Below are 23,207 nucleotides of genomic sequence, written 5' to 3' on the forward strand. Positions count from 1 at the left end.
TATAACTGCAGACTTACTTGATTAACATGTAAAACTTACTAACTTTTGCTATAACTTATTAGAAACTGAGAAACACAAAACCCTTTATGAATGTCACTAACATTAAGAACTGCATACCTGATGATTAATTAGAAAGTATGAAACCCAAAGCACTTGTTGATGGTTAACCAACATTTTTTACTGCATTCTTACTGGACAGAAACTCATAGCCATGTTATTATCAAAACATCAAAACCACAACTGTACTGTTCTCTCTACATTTGTGATATTTTAAGTTCTGAGTGCGCAGCTATCAACAGCTTGTAAAAGTCTTTCTATAAGGTTAAACCATAACAAATCTTGTAAATGTTAATAATCAGTTAATAAATGCAGATCCTGCAGCCCCTTTCCAGAATATAGATAAGTGGTGAGGCGACTGAAGAGTTCTCCCTTCTGAATCAAAGAGCTGAAAAGTTAAGCAAACAACCTGGCAACCTAATATTGTGCTCATTAATGGCTTATAACGGCTCTATTAAACACCAGTAAATAATGTATTAACCACCAGTTAAAGCATTCATAACATTGTATTTAGAGACGCTGCCTCATAAACAAGTGGTATCATGTTTGGCTTCGTTGGCTTTCCGTAGAGAGGTGGAGTAGTCACGTGATCATAGATTGTGATAACGGAGTTCCTGGAAGAAACAAAACAAATGACAGCTGACCAGGCTGACGGGGATACTGTCGCCTGTCATTCGCCTCGATGTGTTGAAATCTTATTATGCATATGTGAGCAACAAAACAGGAAACGTAGAACCGCTAGTGGATAAATTAATAAGGAGGAAGACAGCGTAACACAATAACAGCTAGTCGTTAGCTTAGTTTAGCCGTAACAGAGCGTCTTTAGTTGTGGAGCAGCGACTGGTTTCGTTTTCTGGGAATAAATTGTCTGGATACTATGTTTGAGCTAAGATACATGCTTGTTGTTGCCTCGCTATCCTCCGTCGGCAACTTCTTTCGACGGGCAATACAAGAGTGTTTTGTTTACAACCAGTGACAGTGTTTATCTTGACAGCACAGCCAGCCTCTAGCTGCTTATCACAGGAAAGACCTCGCTAGCTATTCCAGCTAATGGTGGTTGTTTGTTTATGTGAACAGCATACATATGAGGACTGTTTGTTTTCAGTTGATCGATTCCACCGGGAGACACCTCAGTCAGCTGTATGTCAGTATGATCTGAGTTGTGAAGACAGCTGAGGTGAGCAGTCCCTAAAGATGGAGGCTGTGAGACCAAAGAAGACCAAGGCAAAAACCAGCGGAAAGTCTCAGGTGATTTAAACCAAGTCCTTTACACTCCTTCTTTACCTTCTTCTGCTCTTTCCTTTGAGGTCTATTCCCAAAAAACATTGGTTTGATACTGGACAACGATCCTCTTTTCATCAGAATTAAACACACGCAAGTATGGACAATATAGAGTATCCAATCCAACATACTTTTATGTCTTTATTTTTTTAAATTGAGAGGAAAGTGGAAGACCTGGGTCCTAAAACGTATCAAGAAATCTCCTTGATTTAAAATAGCTAATCAGTGACACACTGCGCTGAACATCATGATGTACTATTTTTGCCACTTTCATTATGATCTTAGTCACACGCCCTTTGTTACATGTAGAAAACAACAGCACATGTTGATTTAAAGAAATGTAATTATTGATTATAATACATTATTTATGTTATTTATTTGTTTGTTTGATTGATTGATTGATTGATTGATTGTTTGATTGTCTTATGTTTTCAGCTGGCCAGGAAGCAGAAGCAGGCAGATGAGGAAAAAAGATCCACAGCTCCTTCAGCAGTTTGTGATGAGGCCTCCACCCCTGGCTTTACTGACATCCCCCTCAGCCTGCCATATCAGGAGCCAGAGCAGGAGCAGCAGGACTCTGTTCAGCCTCCTGAGACCACAGCACAGCCGTCAGATCTGCTCTCTGAGAAACAGAGGACCTCTTCATCACAGACTTTATCCAAATCTGTGTTAACTAGGACCTTACAGTCAACTCAGTCAACAGAGACGTCACAGGGTACAGAGCATCTGACGGAGTCAAAAAAGGAGAAGGAGGAGGAGGAGGATGACAGAGTGGCAGCTCACGGGGCTGAGCTTAAAGCTGCAACACACACAACTGAGTTGGACAAAGACATACAATCATGGACTCAGCCTTGTGTTTCAGCTCAGTTTGAGATCCCAAATGCCCCGAGTGCCCCTGCACTTTACCCATCACTCCCTACACTGGAGGAAGGTCCTGTGATACAGCTCCATGAGCAAGCTGTGAAAAATAGTGCCAAAGGACCTGCAGTGTTGGCACTTCCTGAGCAGGAATCTTCTCCTCCAAGTTTGCAGCCTCTGGAGTCTGTAGCTGAACTTTCCAGGAGCAAACTTTACCCAGAATTACCCAAAACAGCTCCAGAAATTCAGGTATGTTCCTACACCAAGATAAAACCTGAAGTTGGATAATGAATACAGTTGTTTTTTGTGATAAACGACTGAATGGGTTTGATTACAGTGGTTATGATTTTTTTTTTTAAAAACACGTTAAAAGCATTGATTAAAAATGTAAAACATTAAAAAGATTAATGTGAAATGAATTGGAATGATGATAAAATGATAAATCCTTAAAATAAATTAAATGATTACATACAGTAATCAGTAATCATACAGATGATCTCAGTGTTTTAGGAGGTATATAGTTATCAAGGAGTCAGCAATGTAGCATGGTTCTTGCCCATTAAGGCCTTTGTATATAAGGAGGAGGACATTGAAATCAGTTCTAAATGTAACAGTAAGCTAGTGCACAATCGCCTAATGTGCTCTCTCCTCCTGGTTCTGGTTAATAGCTTAGCTTCAAAGTTTTGAATGAGCTGAAGTCTCTCTGTGTTTTTTTTTTTTGGGAGCCCAGTAAAAAGTGCATCACAGTAATCAAGTCAGCTTGAAATGAAGGCATAATCAATCTTTCAGCATCTTTTTGGTTTATACATGGCTTTATGTTTCTAAGGTGGAAAAATCATGTTTTATGTTTTTAATATGGCCTATTAGAAAGGTCTGGACAATAATTGTTGCTACTAATTTGGTCATTGTATCCACATTATCACATTATCAACATTGTATCAGTATTTTGTCAATATTGCCCAGACCCAGGAGCTTTCCAGGAGCAACATTCATTGATACATTCGTTGTGTCCTTACATATGCACGTGCATTAACGTGAGAGATAATCTCACTCACCTCATGTCTTTGCTTCTGCAGCCGTTCTCACTGGAGCAGCTGAGTGTCTGGGAGCCAGGTGGAGGTTTGCGGGTGTGGTTAGAGGGTGTTGAAGTGTGTGCAGCCCAGTTCTGTGCTCTGGCACGGCAGGAGAACCACGAACTGACTGAACTACTGCAGAATTACTGGCGCTGCCGCAGACAGCTGACCCAGTCACACACACAGCTACACACACAGTCCTCCGACTGCAAGAGCACACAGAATCGTCTCTGGAGCTTCAGAGATGAACAGCTTACACTTCAGGTGTGTTTTTTTAGATCAATAAAGAAAGAAATATTCAATAAAGAGACCTATAATGATCCTCTGCTGTAAGTGCACTTTTAATATAAATTCTTTCTCCACAGGGTGTGTGTGCAGACCAGTCTAAGGTGTGTGGGTACCACCGCTTCCAGCAGGCAGATTTCAGTGAGAGTGTACTGGCTGAGCTGAAGAGACTGTTTGAAGCTCGCAGCGAGCTGCTCCATCAGAAGGTGGCGCTGCATGCGTACACTGCGCTGCTGTCACGCCTACAGGTGGAATCATACTTGTATCATCTACTGAAAGGTGAGAGACTTATAAATTGTACTTGAAGTAGCCATAAAATGCCTGCTCCAAACATAACACTCATACATACTGTACTGCTAATGTTAAGTACATACACTACATCAGTTTTGTCTCGTTTTTTTTTTTTGTTTGTTTTTTTGTTTTCAGATTGTTCTGGCAGCCAAACACAGCCTTGTTCTCTCCAACCCCTGAAAGAGGCAATAAGTGTCCTCTTTAGCTTCACACGTAGAGTCCTCGATGACACACAGTTCCAGACAGACATCCATCACTGGCTGGAGAGATTGGTATATGCACAAACCACTTTCATTACTCCGTCTTCCTCTGGCCGAGGTATTGTTGTGTTTCCTCACAAGGCTCTGGTCCACTCTCCAGGTGGCAGTCCTGCTGCATGTTGGAGGGTCAGGAGAGCACCTGTACCTGCTGTGCCATCTGCTCTGCTGTCCTGCTGGTGTTGGCAAGTGGTCTGCACCCTTCCTTCAGGTTAGTTAGGGATACTGTCTTTTAGTTTTTGGTCTTTTACTGTTGTGTTGTACTCTTCATGTTAGTTGTTGTGCATACAGATGACCTGGGGTTTTTTTCTTATTATCTGCCCTAGATTCAAGTTTGGGGGAACAGCTGTGGAGTGCAACACTTTATGCAAGCTCTGGCCATCCTAATGTCACCTGCCAGGTAAGTAAAGGAACCCCTTTATCAATAACTCTTTCTTACCCACTGACTGTGAACTATCCATCCCAGTTTTGAGTCTGTGGCTTTCCATAAGAATCAAGGTCATACTTTCAGGGGTCTAACAACCTCACATCTCTAACCAGTGGCTTCTTCTGTTTTGACTCAGACACCGTGCAGAATTTCTGGGCCATATGAAGCCATGTGAGAGCCAGAGCTCCGCAGCCTCTGGACCTGAGTCTGGCAACTGGACCCTAGTGGATGAAGGTGGAGAGGAGGTGAGTGTAGGGAAGCAATGCTTGCATTCTGAGAAAAGAAACCAAACTTCCACATCACAGTTTGAAAAAAGAATTATCTAAAAAAAAATGAGACCGAGTTTATATGTAGGAAGATTTCAGGCGTATGTATACAAGAGATTGAGAGAGAGCAAAATTCATGGTAAATACAATATCTTTCTTGGTTTATCTTTCTGTCACTGATTGTGATTCAGTTATAGACGCCCAGTTTATGTCTGCTGTGATGTAACTGAGGTTCACACAGACTGTTCTGGTCTTTGTTCTGATCTGCTGAGTCACATTTAAAGATGTTGCAAAAGGTGCCAAATGAACCTGCACCTATGACCACTTAAATATCAGTCTACTGGCATAAAACCATGACTGCTGCCAGAACTAACGTGTTGCCTAGGAACCACATTGTTTTGAAAGCTTTGAAGAAACATTATTTTTTACAAGACTAGCATTTTAAGATAGAATCATTTAATTATTCAGGATTCCCACAGGTCTTTGATATCCTTGAAACTTTTTGATATAATTTTTCACTGAACGTTAGTAAAAAAGGTTATGTGTTGTTGTCTGCATGTGTGGAATAGACCACATAGTCTGCTGTAACACAGCACGATTGAGATGTGTTCACATATTCAAGCCAATCTCTCTGTTAATTGTTGTCTGCGAGCTAGTTCTCATTATTAAAATTCTCAGTGTTGTAACAGTACTTAACCTTGATCCGTTTCTTAATTCCGTGCTGTGTTGAGACCTTGAATTTGAGGGAATTGGGCCTGGAAAGTCCTTTGGATTTGATGTTTAAGAAGGTGTCGGAACCCTGATTATCCTACATCCATTCATCCATTTTCTGCTGCTTGTCCATGGTCGCAGTGGCAGCAAGTCAAGCAAAGTATTCCAGACGTCCTTCACCCTAACAATGTTTTCCAGCTCTTCCTGGGAGATCCCAAGGTCTTACCGGGCCAGATGAGATAAATGATCTCACTAGAATGGTCTGCATGTTACCTGAGTCCTCTTGCCAGTTGGACATGCCTGGAAGACGTCCAAAGGAAGGCACCCAGGAGGCATCCTAACCAGATACATAGAGGATGTCAACTTGTTTTGTTAAATAAGTGCAATATCTAGTCCGTTAACCTCTGACTGCATTGCCCTGCTGTTCTCTGTGGTTAGGATGAGGATCCAGAGAGCAGCTGGCTGCTGCTCTGTGAGGAGGACCTGATCTCTTTGCTGTACCAGTTCCCCTTCCAGCAACTCTACTCACACATGCTGGGGATGAGCAAGCAGGGTAAGGGAGTCTGTTGTCCTTCTGTCTGTTGGTTTATATCACTCATTGTATGAGCTGACAGGCCACTTTGTTTCCAGGTGTGTATGAGCCCCAGGCCTGCTCCAGCCAGAAGATGATGCGTGTGTTTGGTTTTGCTTCCTCCCTCATCGAAATTCTTGCTCTCGGCCTACAAACCTACAACAGAGCACGTTACAGACAGCTAGTTAAACGAATAGGACACATCATACGGTCAGTGTGCCAATTTTATATAAGCAAAAAATACATGCTTACACTTCTCTGACCAAATTACAACACTGGTAACATCAGAAAATGCAACATTGAATATCTGTTATGTTTCCCTCAGAATGACAGTGTGTTATGTCAGTGATCACTGGGCCCAGTATGTGAGTGTGGCTGGTGCTGGTGGATCCAGCTCTCATGTACACTCACTGTCTTTGGACAAACTGCAGCTGGAATATGATCACCTCTTCCTCAGAGCTGTTTTACATGTACTCAGAAACAAAAGGTGAGTAATTGGACCTAAGTTTCCATCTTAACTGGTAAATATTCACTTTATGGATTTTTGTGTTTATTTTCTGTGGTCCTGTCTCACAGGTTGGGCATCTGGTTGTTTATGTCCGAGATGCCGTATGGGACTTTGTCAAGCTCTATGCTGTGGAGTGTCCTTTATGTCATGCAGAGCGCCGAGACAGCAGGACTAGAGACACTCAGCTCTGCTAGTGACACACACTCCTGCATTCAGGCTCTCAGAGGTACCAGTATACATTATACCTGCGCAAGTATACACCTGCACAAAGTATTATCTTTCAAAACCTTAAAAAAATCTAACAAACACAGGCATTGTAGCAATGCTTAAATGTGACCCCATAAAGCTGAATGTATGTTAAACAAAATCTTTAAGGCAGTTAAAAAAAATTGAACTTTTCTCAAACTACTTCAACTCAGTTTCATATTTCACAAAACAGTCGGCACCTTTGCTGCACCAGGACTTTAAAACCAGGTGTAAATAAGGGGAGTCGTGTCATTCCTCTGACACGTGTCATCCTGATATTTTATTACTATCTTTCTCACAGACCCAGAGCACCAAGTGAGATTTGAGCAATGGCTGTGTGAGGTGAACAGCTCTGATGGCATCTCCCTCCTCACTGCACTAGCACACATGGCTACACCGACTCATCACTCTGACCCCAGCTTCATCACTACTATAACTCTGCTGATTTACCAGGTATGAGCAGGAGGTGCACAATGAAATACTTGAAAAGATGTGTACAACACTTTGTGAAACATCGTAAGCCTGTGTTTTCTTTATGGATGAAGGATCTGTTGTCTTTACCAAGGCTCCTCTATATGAACATCCGTTGTTCAGCATGATTTGGCCCCCTGGTTAGAAGTCCTATAGTACCTACCTTGTTCTTTGACATGTCTTTTCTTATTTTGCCCTCAGGTGTCATATGTGAGTGTGTCCACTAGAGAAATATACTCTAAGGTGGGGAGGGAGTTGCTGGCTGCCATAGCAACAGCCCATCCCCATGTTATATCTGTGCTCCTGGAGAGACTCAGAGAGACCATACAGACGGTGGGAATGGTTAGTATTGCTATTCTGTAATGGTATTATTGTTTTAATAGCAAGTAGTTCTGCCTTCAGAAGAAAAATATATAATTTGGCAGATGTCAAACTCACAAGATTTTGTTTTTGTGTGTGTGTGTGTGTGTGTGTGTGTGTGTTAGGTGGCTCTATACTTGTGTAAAGAACTTCCTCTGAGTCTGTGGCAGCCACAGCCAGAGGAGATCTGTGTGATCGGAGCCTGGCTGCTCCAGCATCCTCTGTCTGCTGTGGAGAACCGGCTGGCCTGCGTCATCCTGGAGGGCCTGAACTGGGGTTACACGCAGGTAGTCGTGGGTGCATTAAAAATGATCTTTCCAAGAGTCTTGACTGCACATTTGCGTGTTTGTAATTAAATGACTGCACTGGTTTCTTCTCTTCACGCAGGACGGCTCCTTGGCCCTGTCTTCATCTCTCCACAGTGAAGTGGCTCTGCTGGTGGTTGAAGCCTATCAGAAGTACCTTACTGACAAACCATACAGTGGCCTCATATCAGAGGGGATCAAACAGGTGGCACATCTGCCCGTTAACTGCAGACATCGGAAGTGACCCACTTTGGCTGCATTCAGCAAAATAACTTTCTGTTTTTCCACCCGTCTCTTGTTTCCTCCCCTCAGGTGTCTTACCTTGCCAGTGTCCTTCGTTTGGGCGTATCTCCTGAAGCATCCTTTAGTCAATGGGCCTGGCAACTGTTGCTAAGGCTAAAGCTCCATCGCAATGCTCAGAGCCCTAAAGGAGCCTGGTCGGTCCCTGCTTTGGCATCCAACCCACCTCCAGAGCTTACACACACTCCCAGCATGCACTCTGTTCTCAGGGCTGTGAAAGCAGGCATTCCCATTGGATGCTACCTGTCCATTGCCATGACAACAGTGGGACACAGGTTTGTACTCACACGTACAAATAAATATTAATGGAAGATTTGCCTGTGCAAGTTGAATTAAGTTCATCCCCTGTGTATTTTCTCTGCATGTTTTTCTAGCCTGGAACACTTTTGTACTGATGGTGTTGGGTTATTGAAGAGTCTGATTCAGTCTCGCCACCTGAAAGCTGCTGTGCATCTGTTGGACAACATCCTACCCCCAACTTACCCTCTCAGCTTCTACCTGCTCAACAACTCTCAGTAAGAAATATACATCCTTGACACACATCCTATAAAAGACTACAAGAAAGGTATTTATTACAGCAGCTACTGTATCTCGAACACTTAAATTTACTGTTGTCTCTCCTGTCATCCTTCTATTAATTCCAGGTTTGTAAGTTGTATCCAGCTGTTCTTGCAGTATGACAGTGTGTGTCCTCAAGGTGTGACACAGCAGGTCACTCACCGGGTAGCACCTCTCCTCACAGGAACCACCTACGGAGACAATGTTAGACTGCTGAACAGTGTCATTCAGGTTTGTCACAAAGAGTCTTCAGTCATCACAGAGAAGGTTTATCCAGGATTCCTGCAATGGTTAGAGGAAAGATGGAAATTTATCATAAGAATGAATAAGTTTGGAAAAAATATAGGAACAGATTGCAAAGTCTTTAGTTTATGTATATAAGTAGGTGTCAGTAATATTATAAACCAGTAGTCAAAACAAAAACCATTCAGGAAGAATGCCAGTACTTTATGCACGAACACAGGACTTATTTTCAACTTTAACCAGTGATATAGGGTTTTTGTCACTTAACATTTCCTCAAATAAAAAAAAAAAAAACAACATAAAATATAGAGGGGCTAATTTTCATGCAACACCATTTTGTAAAATGAGTGTAAGCGTTCTTACCCATACATCTTCTCCAAATCAAAGATGATGTGTATAAATGTGTGTGTTTTATCTTCCAGAGTCATGTGGTGGAGAGCTCACGGGCCGGTCGTGTCGGCGCTGCAGCGGTGCTGGAGTTTTGGGTGGGAATTTTGACTCAGCAGAACCTGTGGTACAGAGACAAAACAGTCCTGTTCCTCATGGATCAGATCTGCTGTGCTGCATTCACACATCACCAGGAGGAATGTGTGCAGAAACTCCTGTACCAACAGCATAAGGTGTTTACTCTGTTTTTGCATAATTTAATGGCTCTTGTAGGTCTCAAAGATGCAGTTGTCTGATTTTAGAAATGTAAGCTGCCTTTAGTAAATATTACATTAACATTTAATGGGTCACACATTATAGAAAGAGGAAGTGCTTGGTGGGGAGGGTTACTAAAAAGTCACCTTAAATCCATTAAGCTATGACTTTGGTACGAATCTTAGAGCTTTGCAAGCAGCATCTTGTTCATGTACACTGATGAAACTAGTGTGCTATCATTAATTATTGTATTCTTAAAGCATGAATTAGCATCTTTGATTCACCAGCGAAAGTTTTTCATCATGACAACTTGAGGAAACTAGTACTGCTCATAAAGAAGAAACAGTCACAGTGTTACCAACAATGTTTTACTTTTTTTTTTTTTTTTCCATTTTCATACCTCATCCAGAATGCCTTGGGTTACCATGGAGATCGGGGTCTGCTCTCCTCTCTGGTTGGCTGGATTGCTGGAAATGCCACACCCTCCTTCATAGAGGGCCAATCCCTGAGTGCAGAGGTAAGGCTCCCCAAAGCACCAACATTATGTGCATTAAGTACAAAGGCTCATATCAATAAAGCAGTTATCAGTCCTGACAGACTCTGTGTTGTCTGTCTGCTTGTAGGCTTGGTTCGCCTGGCTGGTGCTGAATATGGAGGGTGTGTTTGAGGAAGATTCTCAGCTGAGACGCTGTGTTGAACATGAGTTCCTGGCAGAGCCAACCATCTCCCCAGAACAAGCGTTAAAGGTACATTTGTTGATTACTGTTATTAATAGCAAGCAGTCAGCATCACTTGACACTGAAAATTGAGACATTTCACAATACAAGACACAGGAAGTGGAGGTCAAACTGTGCAACATTTAACTAAGCATACACTGTAGTTACAGAGCACCTGCAAAGCCAAACAGTAGTGAGTCTTTAGAAGTCTGGTCTACTGCTGGTCGATGATCGTGAATGTTGTATGTAGCTGGTGTTAACAGTGTGTCTGTGTCTGAGCCAGAAGGTGCAGCAGAGACTGAAGTTGCCAGTAGCCCCGTCTCTACAGCGGCTGCAGGTGTACCGCTGGGCGTGTCAAGCTTTAGCCACACCCCCTGACCACCCACTCCTTCCTCTGGTATGGCAGAAGTTCCTACAGCTGTACCTCAGACAGCCTGGGCCTGAGTTTGGGTAAGATGCATACAAACATATTACTATCTGTAGCCAGAGAAACCAGGAAATAGACAGAATCCACGTGCAGGTACCATGTATCTGTTTGTGTTATGTTGTCCGCCAGGCTGGCTGCAGGTGGATGTATCGGGCAAAGGTTCTTCCAGGCTTCATCTCAGGCCACTTTACTCAGAGATCTGAGACAGAGAATACAAGAAGTGTCAGACTTCCACCATGCTGCCAGCCAGGCCCTCAGGGTGCCCCCACTACAAACACCCTCATCAGACAGCCAGGGCGATGAAAGCACCGACAATCCCAATCCCCCTTACCTCACCTCTCCTCAGCTACACACAGAGCTGGTCAGGTAGGTCACTGATGCTTAATGTGTGCATTTCAAAACATTCCCTCCTGTAGTTCGACAGGCAGTACCAGACCTAAGTATGTTTACAAGCTCTCAAATCCCAGCTGATTGGTTGTTTACAGGTTGTTTGGTGTGTTTGCCGTGTGGTTGGATGATGAGACACTGCAGAAGCAGGAAGTGTACCTTCCCTCTCTTCCTGCAGAATATGAACCACACAGACTTGCACAGGTCATGCAGCGGCATCAGGTGGGTGTGTCTTAGTGTCCATCTTTTTTCTGTGCATTTGAATTTACAAATAAAAAATATGAGTGTTACAGCAGGTTAGTCAAAGCTTTGGTGTGTTATACTATTTTCCTCTTATATTTCAATGTCTGTAGGAACTGTGGCTGGAGTATGTGGACCAGGAGCGTCTACAGTATGATGAGAGGGAGGTTTTGTCTCTGTGGGAGAAGGTGCAGAGTGAGCCAACCTTCCTGCAGTCCCAAAACCCCGGCTTCACCGACTACACCAGCTTCAACAATGGTACAAAATTATCACTTTAGATCCAGAAGATTACATAAAGGTTAACTTCAGCAGGTAGACAGTGGCAAATGTAAAGGTGGACAATTTTGAACTCTGTGTTCGTGCTCCTTTTAGTCAAAGTCACAAATGTAGCTGTAGTTCATATACTGTAGATATATGCTTTAGATAGGAGTGCTGATAACATTTCACCAGCCAAAATAATTAAGTGATTTTGTCCTTCACCATTTCATCCCATTTGCATTAAAATTTTGACTTTTTATTTAGTTTTTTCAATAGTTTGATGTTTTCCTCTGTGTGCAGCAAGGGAGCGTATCCTGTCCAACCTGCAGAAGCATCCAGTTCCACGTCCAGCTCCAGAGCTGCAGCAGCAGAAGGTTCCAGTGGCTGACGTTCCCTCCGCCTGCCTCACTGACTCTAAAACTGCTGCTGAACTGCTGCAGCAGGACCTCAGCATTCTGCAAGACCAGGCCAGGTATATGGAGATTATACACACATTAAAACATTTCCACATGATCAGTGGCACACAGTGTGCACATGTATACACAGAAATGAATTCACTTGTTTGTACGCGCCAAATACACACATTAAAACATATACAAAGCTGCACACTGATTCCAAAGTACTTCATCTTGGTGTCAGAATTGCAGTGGCACGTGAAGCCCAGCAGGTGGCACTGGAACAGGAACTGCTGGAGAGCCTCCCTCTACTTTACAAGAACCGACCAGAGCAAGTCACCATGGCCCTGGAGTGTAAAGGAAAGGGAGGGCAGCCGTGCCAAGGACCTGCAAACATCACCGTCACAGTACAACCACTAAAACTGCATGCATGCCACATTGTGAGATACCACTGTGAAGTCTTTTCTGTGCTTTATTCATTTGTGTCTGTGTAATCTCATAGTGTGAGCGTATCCAGAGACAGGAGGCAGTGCAGACTCAGATAACGTCACTGCGCAGAGACATCAAGAAACTCCAAACCGATTCCATGGCTCCTCCACCTCAAAGCCTGGCCCAGGCGGCTGTCCACACTGAGAACTTTATCACGTCAGTATAAACAAGTTCTGTTATCAAAAGAGAAAACATCATACGTCATAATAAATATAAATTGTGTTTTTTTTACTAAAGTGTGGACTGTGTTTTTGTGCTTAGGGCTCTGGTGAATATGTACAAGGCACAGATTTCTCCTGCAGTGCAGCATGTGGGTGTGTCAGCCTTTTACAAGATGGTCTCCTTTGTGTGTGAGGACACACTGCGACATCCCCCAACACGCCAATACCTCTCCTCATGTGTGGAGATACTGGGACAGGTGAGTCCAGATTTATTTTAGCCATTGTTTGGTTTTGTTTAGAATACCCAAACAACGTTAATCTACAACTTGAACTTTTAAGTATCAATGGGCAAGAAGACCTGCTCCACAGTGTCTCCAGGAGCCTTATACTAACCCTAACCCAACAAGAGACCTAAAGCATGGTCTCCCTTTGGGCTATTTAAAAAGGTTTTGAACCAGAAATGGTGGCTAAACCTTGCTAATTCTATTATGATTATATTTATATGTATTTAAAAGGAATATTATGGATGAAAAGCAAAGCAAACATAACAAAATACTGTAGATGGAACTTCAGTCATTGAGACTTCACAACAAGAACATTAAGCATTTGAGGGGAAACCTCATCATATGAACATAAACAACCTGTGTAGTGCAGGATATAGTGAGGCTGGTGTTGAGGTAGAGTAGGAGAGGTGCTGGACAACATGTACAAAACAATGGAGAGAGGACTTGCAGATAAATAGGGCAACTAAGGAGCAAGTTCACTCCATGTTGAACTTCATATGTACTAATTAACTGATAAAACATAAATTAAGTTGTATTTGTGTCTAGGTGTTTATCCAGGGCAACCCAGAGGAGTGTGGCCGTGTCCTGAAGACCATCCTGGAGCAGCGTCGTCTTTGCCCTCTCATTTCTCCGTTCTTCACTCCTAACGCAGCACCCAATGACCTTGTCTTTCTCTACCAAGATGTAGTGACATCCCTACACCTCGACAGTGCCGATGTCATTTTCATGCTGCTCACTAAGGTTAGTCCGGACACAAATGCAACACTTTGAAGAAATATATAACAGAGAACATCCACCACTGTCCAGTTACAGCAGCCACTTCTTCCCCTCCTCCCTACAGTTTGACTTGTCCCAGTGGCTGAATGAAGCCCATCCTGTGTTTTCGGAGAGAACCCGTTTGCTGGAGTTGGTCCACGGAGCTCTCTGTGTCTGTGGCAGAGAGCCGGAGCCTGAACTTCTCACGCCTTTTCACCTTTTCACCAAACACTGGACCTGGCTTTTACGCCACCATTTCCCTGATCACTACAGTGACTGCCTGCGTCTGCTTATGACCAGTAAGTAAGTGTGTGTGTGTGTGTGTGTGTGTGTGTGTGTGTGTGTGTGTGTGTGTGTGTGCCAGACAAAGACTGTTCAACTGAATTTAATGATTCAAATAATTATTAACTCAGGAAGCCACAACTTGAATTATCATTTACTCAATTAAATCATCAAATATTCATTTTTTTTTAATCCCACTTGCACAATTGCTGATAGAACATCACATAATGAAAGGTTAAGCCACGTCAGACAACATACAGGTGCTAAATCAATTGAGAATGGCACAATGTCACATTGAACAGCAGCTTTTCACTGTCTGTTATGTTGTACATTCCTTGTAAGTGCACTTAAGAGCAGGGACTGCTTTAAAAAATGTCTACTTTTTCCTCATTCAAGTGACTCAAGGGAAACACATTCATCCCCCTGAAAGAATCCCTCCCACTCATCTTCCCACCAACAAAAGATTAAATGAATGTCATTAAAGTTTTCTGAATCATTCCTTCAACCTACAGGATCACATCTGAGTTGAAAGAATGGGTCTGCTATTTGGGTTTCTTTGATATAGCCCCATGCGAAGAGATGGTTCATAGAGCCTCAGATGTTAAATCAGTCATCAAAAAGCTAATTCAGTATTTTATATCAGTAATATTGAGTTTAGGTTTTTTATGAGCAGCTTCTTCAACAAACTAAGGCATTTTTTAACCTCACCAGGTTCGTCAAACCAGTTACTGAGTCCAGAGTGCTGGAAGGTGACTCTGCGAGTGCTGGGCTGTTTACCTCCATCCCGCAGCACCAAGAGCAAAGCTGAACAAGCCCTCAGCACTACAGATGTCCCTGGCCGTGCTGTCGGGCCCCAAGCCTCTCCCTACAGATCCCCAGTCAGCCTTTCTCCTCAGCAGGTAACTAATGTTGATGTTGTCTGTATTAGATTCAGACCCTCTTTATCTGATGGTAGCTTACAAACTAATACTTAAAATTAAATTTGTTATTAAAGTCATTATTAATACAACAATCCTGTGTTGTTTTATTGGTTACTAACAGGTGGATGAGACAGTTGATTGGCTGAGTGATTACTTCCTGCGGAGTCGTATCAGTAAGCAAGACCTCCGCAGCTTCGGCCTCTACTCTGCCTGGACTCCCTACATCAGTGATGTTGTTTCCTTCTGGGACTATTTGATTGGTTGTATAATCAATGTGCAGCTCAGCAGCTGTGCCAGAGAGTCGGTGGGCAGCAGCAAAATACTGAAAGGTAAATATCAAATTTCATACATGCATACATTGAGGGTAGTAAGAGGTGTGTTCATTCATAGACTTCTCCCTTTTGTTTTGTGCATATTCCTCTTTTGTTACCTGTCGTTATGAAAGAGAAATGTCTTTTGTGCTCTCACAGTTCTCCAGGACCTACACAGTAAGACTGTGAAGTTATTTAAGCCTTGGATCTTTCCTGTGGACACTGATGACGCCAGGTAAGCACTGCACACCCACAGCTCTCAATCAGTCATTGAGATACTGGAGAGCTGTTGTCGGTGAGACAGATGTGAAACAGATGTGAACACAGACAAAAGAGACTCCAGAGAGGGCAGCAGATAAATAAATATTCATAGTCCACAAGATTGATTTTTTATTTCCAGATGTAGTACTTGCTTCTTTTGCAGGTGGAGAGCAGATGCTTATGGTGTTGTAGAAGTTGTATTACATAACTGAACCAACAGTGAGAGATTTGTTTATCACACTAACCATTACTCAAATTAAAACACAAACATGACACTGCTCAGAGAGAACAGAGTGCATTAGATGTTTACTTTCGAGTGTGACTTATGTCAGCTTTGCCAAAGTATCATGTGGCCAGAGGTTTGAAGTGTTATTCTCCTGGTTGACACGTGAAGAGCAGTTTAGTTTTTTCTAGATAAGGAAAATGAGAAAAACAAAGAGAATATCAATATCAATGTCTCTTTTTCTCAGTAACCTCAAGTGTTATCCGTGGCTGGAGACTGATGCGAATGCGGCAGGATCTCTGGTTGGACTGTATGCTCAACTCACCGACACACTGCATCACAAATTCAGAGGTGGGTCCCCAGCGGTGCTGTGTTCACATATGAGAAGTTCTTTGTTATTTATAACGTCTGTGTGTTGGTACGTTGCAGATCGTTTGCTCCCTGGTCAGAGAGGAGTTCTGTGGCTGTGCATGATGCAGTACTGTGAGAGCTGCACCTCACCCCGTACACCTGAGTACCTTCTCTACCTGTACCACACACACCTTCGCAGCCTGCCCTGGAGACACCTGCACCCTGACACTCAGCTCATGGAGCAGCTCTTCAATGTGAGACACTATACCCCCTGACTCCTGACCCCTGACCCCCCAACACTGCACACTGGTCTAGACATATGTGACAGAGGGGAGCTTGGTTAATTTGAGACCTTGGTCCTTTGGCCCAGGTTCTATTATTAGCATCACTTCACGTAATTATAGTCTCAACACCCTGTTCCTGGAAACAAGCTCCTGTCTCTCCAGACCCACATGGCTCTATAGAGGCTTCTATACAGGTTAAAAAAATATAGTGTTACTAAAACAAAAATCATATCCCAAAGACTGATAATTATAAATGCTTATCAGTGAATGATAAAACATAACCAGCTGCTATTTTCATTATTCAAACAAAAATATCATCCATTTATTCCATTTTGTATTTTAAAGTTAATTTCTTAGTTCTAGTAGTAAAGTCAATCTTTTCATTTCATGGATCTCTTTAAGAATTTTAACCAATTATCTGCTGTATCTGTAACCATTTATGCATTTGCAAGTCTTCAGTAGAAAGTATTTTCAAAATATATCTTTCATCCAGTGTTTCTTTGTGGAGGTCTATTCAGTTAAATGAGATACATTTCAACAGATTTATAGTTATTCTGATTACTTTTAAGAACTGGATTATCAATTTAGCCATAAATGTGTATAGCTTGCATTATGTAGGAGTCAAACATATAATGTATCATCAGAAGTAATGGATATTCCGAGAACAGTCAGTTGAGAGGTTTGATTAGTTTGTAGCTGTAGTTATAGATTTTTGTCTATTTCCTCGCCTTGCTGTGCCTGCAGGTGGAGAGGGGAAGTCCCAAGAGCTGCTTCCTGTTTATGGGAGAAGTGTTATGTGAAGTTAACTGGGTCAGCGTCCTGAGTGACCACCTACAAACCCCTCCTGCATCTACAACATATCCAGCTTTACCAGACATGGGTACTCAGAAGGAATCACACACCATGTTAGTCTATCTGCTGTACATGCTAGTTTTTCTGGCAAAGGAGGAGCAGCTCCTGAGTCAAAAGGTAAGTCCAGACTAGTTTAGTTTCACATTAGGGTAAGGCCTCTTCCCCCTCTTTCATTCATTCCTCATTTTTCCCTTCCTCTTCCTTCAGGACTCCCCTCTGCTTAGCCTATTGGTCCAGTCCACCTCTCTGCCCTGGCATCAACTGGACCTGTCCTCATACCAAGGCATTCTGGGATATGTCAGTACCCACTACCCTCCATCTTTGCTGCTCAGTGCTGATTCTGCTCCTCAGCTGCTACTGAAATCACTGCGTAGTGCTGCTGGGCTCCACCCTCGCCCTAATGGAGCTCCACACCGGGTGAGACAACACAGTGCTGTTTGTTTTACAAATCACAGACTCATAAAAGCATCATAAACCGCTGAAGGTCCATCTAGACTCTATAATGGCCACACCACATTAAAAGTGTTTTAAATCGCCCAGTTACGGTTTCAACCCCAGAAATTTATCTTAAAAACTTCACCACTCATGATTTAGTATTGAGAGGGTGAGTGTAATTACAGATGAATAAATAAATTAAAACCTTTTTAACTACTTACAGTTGAGATATCATGAGAGTCAATTTATAGGAAGACTGGAGGTGCTAGATCTAACTGGCATCAAGCAACTGTAAAAGACAGAGGAACCCTAATGTTAGAGAATATAAGAATAGAGTGATATATCTGCACCTCCTTAGAAAATCTGAATTAAATTTGGACTTAAACAATTCAGTTTTCCTTGCCAGTTCTGTATCACTCCGCCAAATTACATAAATGTAACACTTAACAGAAGAAGGAAATTTATACACTGCTTGATAATGTTCCAAAGTAGACAGACTTTGGCCAAAGCTATACAATACACTTCCAAGTTATGTACACAGGACCACTCTGAGATACATCAATGTGATTTCTTTAATTTTGCCAACTTCAACCTTATTGTCAAAAATAGGTACTATTAATGATAGTAAAAATATGCACCAAAAGCTGTGGAAATTACATACATTCAGCATAATCACCATTCATCAATTTATATATGGAATATCTTTTAGAGTGTGAATAATATATTATAAATGGCAAAGATATGTATTTATTTATGCATCTATTTCTGTGCAGCATTAACCCAAACAAAAATTAAACAAAAAAAATGAATCTCTGGTACTTTCCATCTGTAAGGAGGAGACGCTGAAGGCTGGAGCGTATGTGTGCTGGTGTGTTCAGTCTTTGGTGACTCTGGAGCAAGGAGGCAGCATCAGCCTGAACGGCCTGGAGGCTCAGCTGGAGACACTTCTGGAGAGCATTGTCACATTCAGCCCACCAGGTGAGAGGTCCTCACCTTTTAACAACATCATCACCCAGAAGTGATCGATTCTTATCATTCATCCACCATCCATCCATTTTTGCTCTGCAGAGACGGGTTTGGAGCAGAGGCACATGGCGTTCTGCGGTCTCTTCAGCGATGCTCTAGCTTTGCTGAACGGAGTGGGCGTCTCAACAGGCGAAGCACTCGCTGCTCATGTCATTACCTGGCTGGACAGGAAGGGGAGGGGTTTTCCTATTCTGCCTCTTCTCACGGCTTGCACCCGCTGTCTCGCATCAGTGCGGCACATGACGCGCATCATGGAGGCGTGCATCACAGCCTACTTCAACCATTGTAAGTAAAGTAACTGTTTGGTGTTTTTTTTAGCTCCCATACACATTATTTAAATAAGGATTAGTTTTGTTTGTAGAGTTGTCAGCTTATACAGTGTTACAGTAATTGGAAAGTGCTTAGGTGATTTCCTGTGGCAGATATTTCTGTAACCAGGCATGTTAGTATATAAACTTCTATTGTTTAACATTAAATAGATATATAAGTCCACAGTTTTTGTTTGATGTCCTTACTGCCAGTCCTCTCCTCATACAAGTTCTAAGTTGGTGTAGTTTTTTAACTCTCTCCCTTTAGTATAGGTTAGGGTTAGATAAATGTGATATCAAGAATTCACTTGTTTCTCCTCCCACTGTCTTCGTTTTTCTTTTGTCTCTTCAGCTGAGGAAGAGTCTGTAGGTTGGGGTCCTGTGCTGGCATCGCTGCAGGTGCCTGAGCTCACAGTGGATGACTTCCTCTCTGAGAGCCACTCAGGAGGCAGCTTCCTGACACTCTATGCCTTCATCCTGCAGCGCCTCAACAGCGAATACACAGCAGCCAATGAGAGAAGGACACTGGCTCTAATTAACACGTGGACCAATCAGGTCTTCCCCAGGTTTGGCCCCCTTCATTATCTAATCTCGCGTGGGTTTTAAATTCATATTGAAATGGTTTTTAATCAGTTAAACATCAAGTTAGAGCCTGTTTAGGGAACCTAAAATTAACTGGCTCTTCACCGGTGTGGTTGCATCATTTGATTCAGGCCACCAAGTCCTAGTAAATGTTGAGAGACAGGCTGGAGGAAGAACCTCATGTATGCGCTGCAGTTTTATGTTTAGACTGGGGGTACCTCAGTAAATCTAAGGGAGGCTCGAATATGTGTGCAAGAGTCTCACTCAGTTTTACAAAGCAGTGTCAAGCCTTTACTAACTATACAGCAAGTTCTTACATTCACATGAAAATAGCACAAGTCACTTCAAAACAACTCATTTCAAATCATTCCAAAGCAATTCACTTCAACACTCTTCAATTTGATTAGTACATCAGCCTGCAAAGCTGCGCTAACCAGTATATGTGCTGTGATGTGTTTTTTCTGCTCAGTGGTCCAGGTGATGAAGCCAAGCTATTTCTTTGGTGGCACAAAGCGCTGAACCTGTCAGCAGAGCAGCTGCAGCCACAGGCAGGTCAGACTGAAGTGTCAGGAGTCGTCATGGGTCTTTTGAGGTTGCAAACCAGGCTGCTTCAGCTGGGAGAAGAAAGACTGAACTCTGGGCTGCTGGGAGCTATCGGCCTGGGGAGGAGGTCTCCTGTTTCTAACAGGTATTCTCACATGCATTTTATTAGTAAATGAAATCACCTGTGGGGCATATAGTGTAATATTAATTTGCCACTGTTGATAAACCAGCTTTTAATGTGTGTGTACTGTACATCTAGGTTCAGGGTGGTGGTACGCAGTCTGGCAGCATTCCTGTCAGTCCAGGTTCCATCAGAGACCGAGCTTCGACTCCAACCAACCAGTGACTTGCAGCTCTCTGCAAAAGCACAACAAGTATGTAACAACAACTGCAAATACAGTGTTCATTTTATAGTCTGCAATTATCTCCTAAAAATAACCTCTGTTTCTCTTTTTTTCTGTGAATGCAGACATTGGGGATGTTGGAGGCCATGCCCAGCAATAAGCAGTATGCTGAGTTGGAGGATTCAGTGAATAAGGCCATCCAGTTCATCCGCTACCCAGGACACTGTCTCAAAGATGCACCCCGACTTCTGGCCCTGCTAGCCAACCTCCTGTACCCTGACCTCAGATACCTGCACATTATCCGTTAACATTGACTTAACCTGACACTCATACTGGAGACTGAGACTATGTTGCCCTTCTGTGGTAAATACAATGATAGTAAACATCTGTTTTGTGCAGACAAAATCTTGCAGGAGCACAAAGTTTCCAGGTAAAGAAACTGGTTGGTACTGAATTGATTTTGCTATTATATCAGCAAGAGCTACACATCTTATCAGCGAGGGCTTATTGTGACAGAAATGGATTCGTCATCAAAGCTTGCTGTGCATTTATGAAATACACTTTTCCACTGGTAATGTACAATGAAGGATCATTCAACCAGTCAGGAGTGTAAGAAATGTTATGTGCTAACCTATGACCTTTTTTTGCACATTTCTTTCATCAGTCATGTTTATGCCTTGTTGCTTTTTATGTAACTTGCCTGTTGGGTTTCAACACCATCTGTTCTTTTCTTGATTTGAGAGAATGTTACACATTTATTGAAGCAGATTTCATGAAACAGAATTCATCTCTGGGCTTTAGGTGTCAGTTTCTCACCTGTATGTGGAATCTAACAGAAAAAAAAGTTGAAGGGTCCACAAATTATTTGGAGGAAGTTGAAGGACAGATCTAATAGGCTTATGACTTTAGTAGTACCTTCTTAAAATGGGGAGGGGGGACATACCAGGAAAGCTGGTAGCCTGGGTTCAATGCCTGATACAACTCTTGAGGTTTGCTGTTGATGCTAGCATCAAGCTGTGAGCTACAATCTGAAATGTTTCAGTCTTCGTTACTATACACATACAGATCAATACAGTGGCCGCCTGTATGAAGTGATCATGTTTAGTAACAGAACATTTTCAAGTATTATGTTCATGTCCAGGCAAAAGTGCTTTGCTTGTTTCTGCCAAAGAGATTTTATCTGTTCAGCTACTTAAACCTTCTTGACTGTGTTCTCTGGTTGTTTCATCTGTGTCTGCTAGTTACAAAAACTACAGTCTGAAAAAGCACACACACTAGAAGATACACCAAATATCACTTACAATGTGCCACACCACTTGGCTTCCTTATAAAGTAGTATGTCCTCTGTAATACAAATTGCTAATGACACTGGTATTACTAAAAGAGCAGGGATGTAATGCTGTTGGAGCGTGTCTATAACTGGACTTACATACACCTATGGTGGCATTTGTGAATAAAGCCTCATTGTTATTCAGATTTATCAGACCCTCAGACTGTACTATATACACAAAACAGATTTTACATTTTAATTACCCTTGTCAGTTTACCTCCTGTGTTGTTCTGTGCCATCTAAATAATAATCATGCTGCACTTCTGCGGCCTGAAGCTTGCCTTATTGCCTGTGTTATGTGGTGACTGTTAATGTCAAATGCGTTTCTTTTTTATGAGTCAGTGATGAGGAATGGGTCTGTAGGGCTGCTGCAGGAGGGGAGCTGCAGAGCCAGGCATCACAAAGGAGACATGGCTCTGTTTATTAAAGAGGACTCATTGTCTCACAGCTGGTATTGATCAATTCAGCTCTGTGATCTGGGACCACATGTAATACATGGAGCCTCTGGAAGCAGGGAGACTGATCTAAAAACCGTCGACAGGTCACACGGGGAGACACCCAAGTGGGACACCCATGAATCAAGCTGTAAGGAACAAGTGAGGGAGTCAGAGAGGTCTGGCACAAATACGGTATGCAGGCTCTATACAACAAAACTGAAATCTGCACTCCCTGTGAATAATGTTGCAGATGGTCATATTGAAATAAAAGCTTGCTTATGTAAGAAGCATGGTCACTGTAAAAACCCAATCCATCCATTACACAGAATTCTATTGTGAAGTCCAGACGAATAATAGGGACTGTTAAAATAACATAACAATTTTAGGCTCACTTGACACAAACACTCACCCCTTGTGAGCTTGAAATAATTGTTTTTTGATTTTTGAGTTAATTTTGCTTAAATTGATAAAGTCAATATAGCCTAATTAGTTCAAGGCCAATTAACAACATATTCATCGTGCACTTGGCTTATATTTTTGATAGTTGAATGAACTAAAGAAATGTAAAAATATATTTATGTTCGTATGACAAGTAGTCTCTTTCTTGCTCAATAAAAAGAAAGATTTATGTTGACATGACAAAAACACAAAACTACAACATGTGTGCATGCTATTGTCAAGATGGCAGCTTCTATCAGTTTCCTGCAGAACTTGCAACTGACTGAGTTAATAATGGTAAGTGAAATTCATTTTAAGTAAAATGTTTCTCAAAATTGCATTGTGAAGAGCTGCCTAAAATGTCTTGTGGTTTTCATAAGGATGCCAGAATCCACCTCAGGCCAGTACCACACCTTATTGTCCCCCCACAACCAAGAAATGGTAAGTCATGAAAATG

At 42.3% G+C, this 23,207-nt stretch overlaps 1 protein-coding gene across 2 annotated transcripts; it reads left to right on the top strand.

The window, feature by feature from the left end:
• Nucleotides 1–647: 647 nt before the first annotated feature.
• On the top strand, nt 648–22,155 carry epg5 (ectopic P-granules autophagy protein 5 homolog (C. elegans)). Of its 2 annotated transcripts, XM_056375975.1 has the most exons (46): nt 649–765; nt 1,163–1,305; nt 1,774–2,445; nt 3,273–3,533; nt 3,635–3,833; nt 3,981–4,117; nt 4,206–4,313; nt 4,429–4,502; nt 4,666–4,774; nt 5,945–6,059; nt 6,137–6,287; nt 6,403–6,564; nt 6,654–6,811; nt 7,133–7,284; nt 7,504–7,644; nt 7,788–7,949; nt 8,050–8,172; nt 8,280–8,542; nt 8,642–8,782; nt 8,912–9,056; nt 9,491–9,688; nt 10,120–10,227; nt 10,334–10,456; nt 10,710–10,876; nt 10,983–11,219; nt 11,339–11,462; nt 11,594–11,738; nt 12,039–12,210; nt 12,378–12,540; nt 12,636–12,778; nt 12,884–13,040; nt 13,614–13,808; nt 13,909–14,122; nt 14,817–15,004; nt 15,147–15,354; nt 15,496–15,571; nt 16,068–16,171; nt 16,250–16,425; nt 17,200–17,424; nt 17,515–17,724; nt 18,576–18,720; nt 18,811–19,053; nt 19,429–19,642; nt 20,128–20,346; nt 20,461–20,575; nt 20,671–22,155. In XM_056375975.1, exons 2-46 carry the CDS (start codon nt 1,252–1,254, stop codon nt 20,851–20,853), a joined length of 7,779 nt encoding a protein of 2,592 aa, XP_056231950.1. In that variant the 5' UTR covers nt 649–765; nt 1,163–1,251; the 3' UTR covers nt 20,854–22,155. The 2 variants fall into 2 exon arrangements, with proteins under 2 accessions (XP_056231949.1, XP_056231950.1); XM_056375974.1 differs by having other exon boundaries at nt 648–1,305.
• The last annotated feature ends 1,052 nt before the right edge of the window (nt 22,156–23,207 follow it).

This window comes from Seriola aureovittata, chromosome 5 (assembly GCF_021018895.1).
Source record: "Seriola aureovittata isolate HTS-2021-v1 ecotype China chromosome 5, ASM2101889v1, whole genome shotgun sequence".
NCBI lineage: Eukaryota > Metazoa > Chordata > Actinopteri > Carangiformes > Carangidae > Seriola > Seriola aureovittata.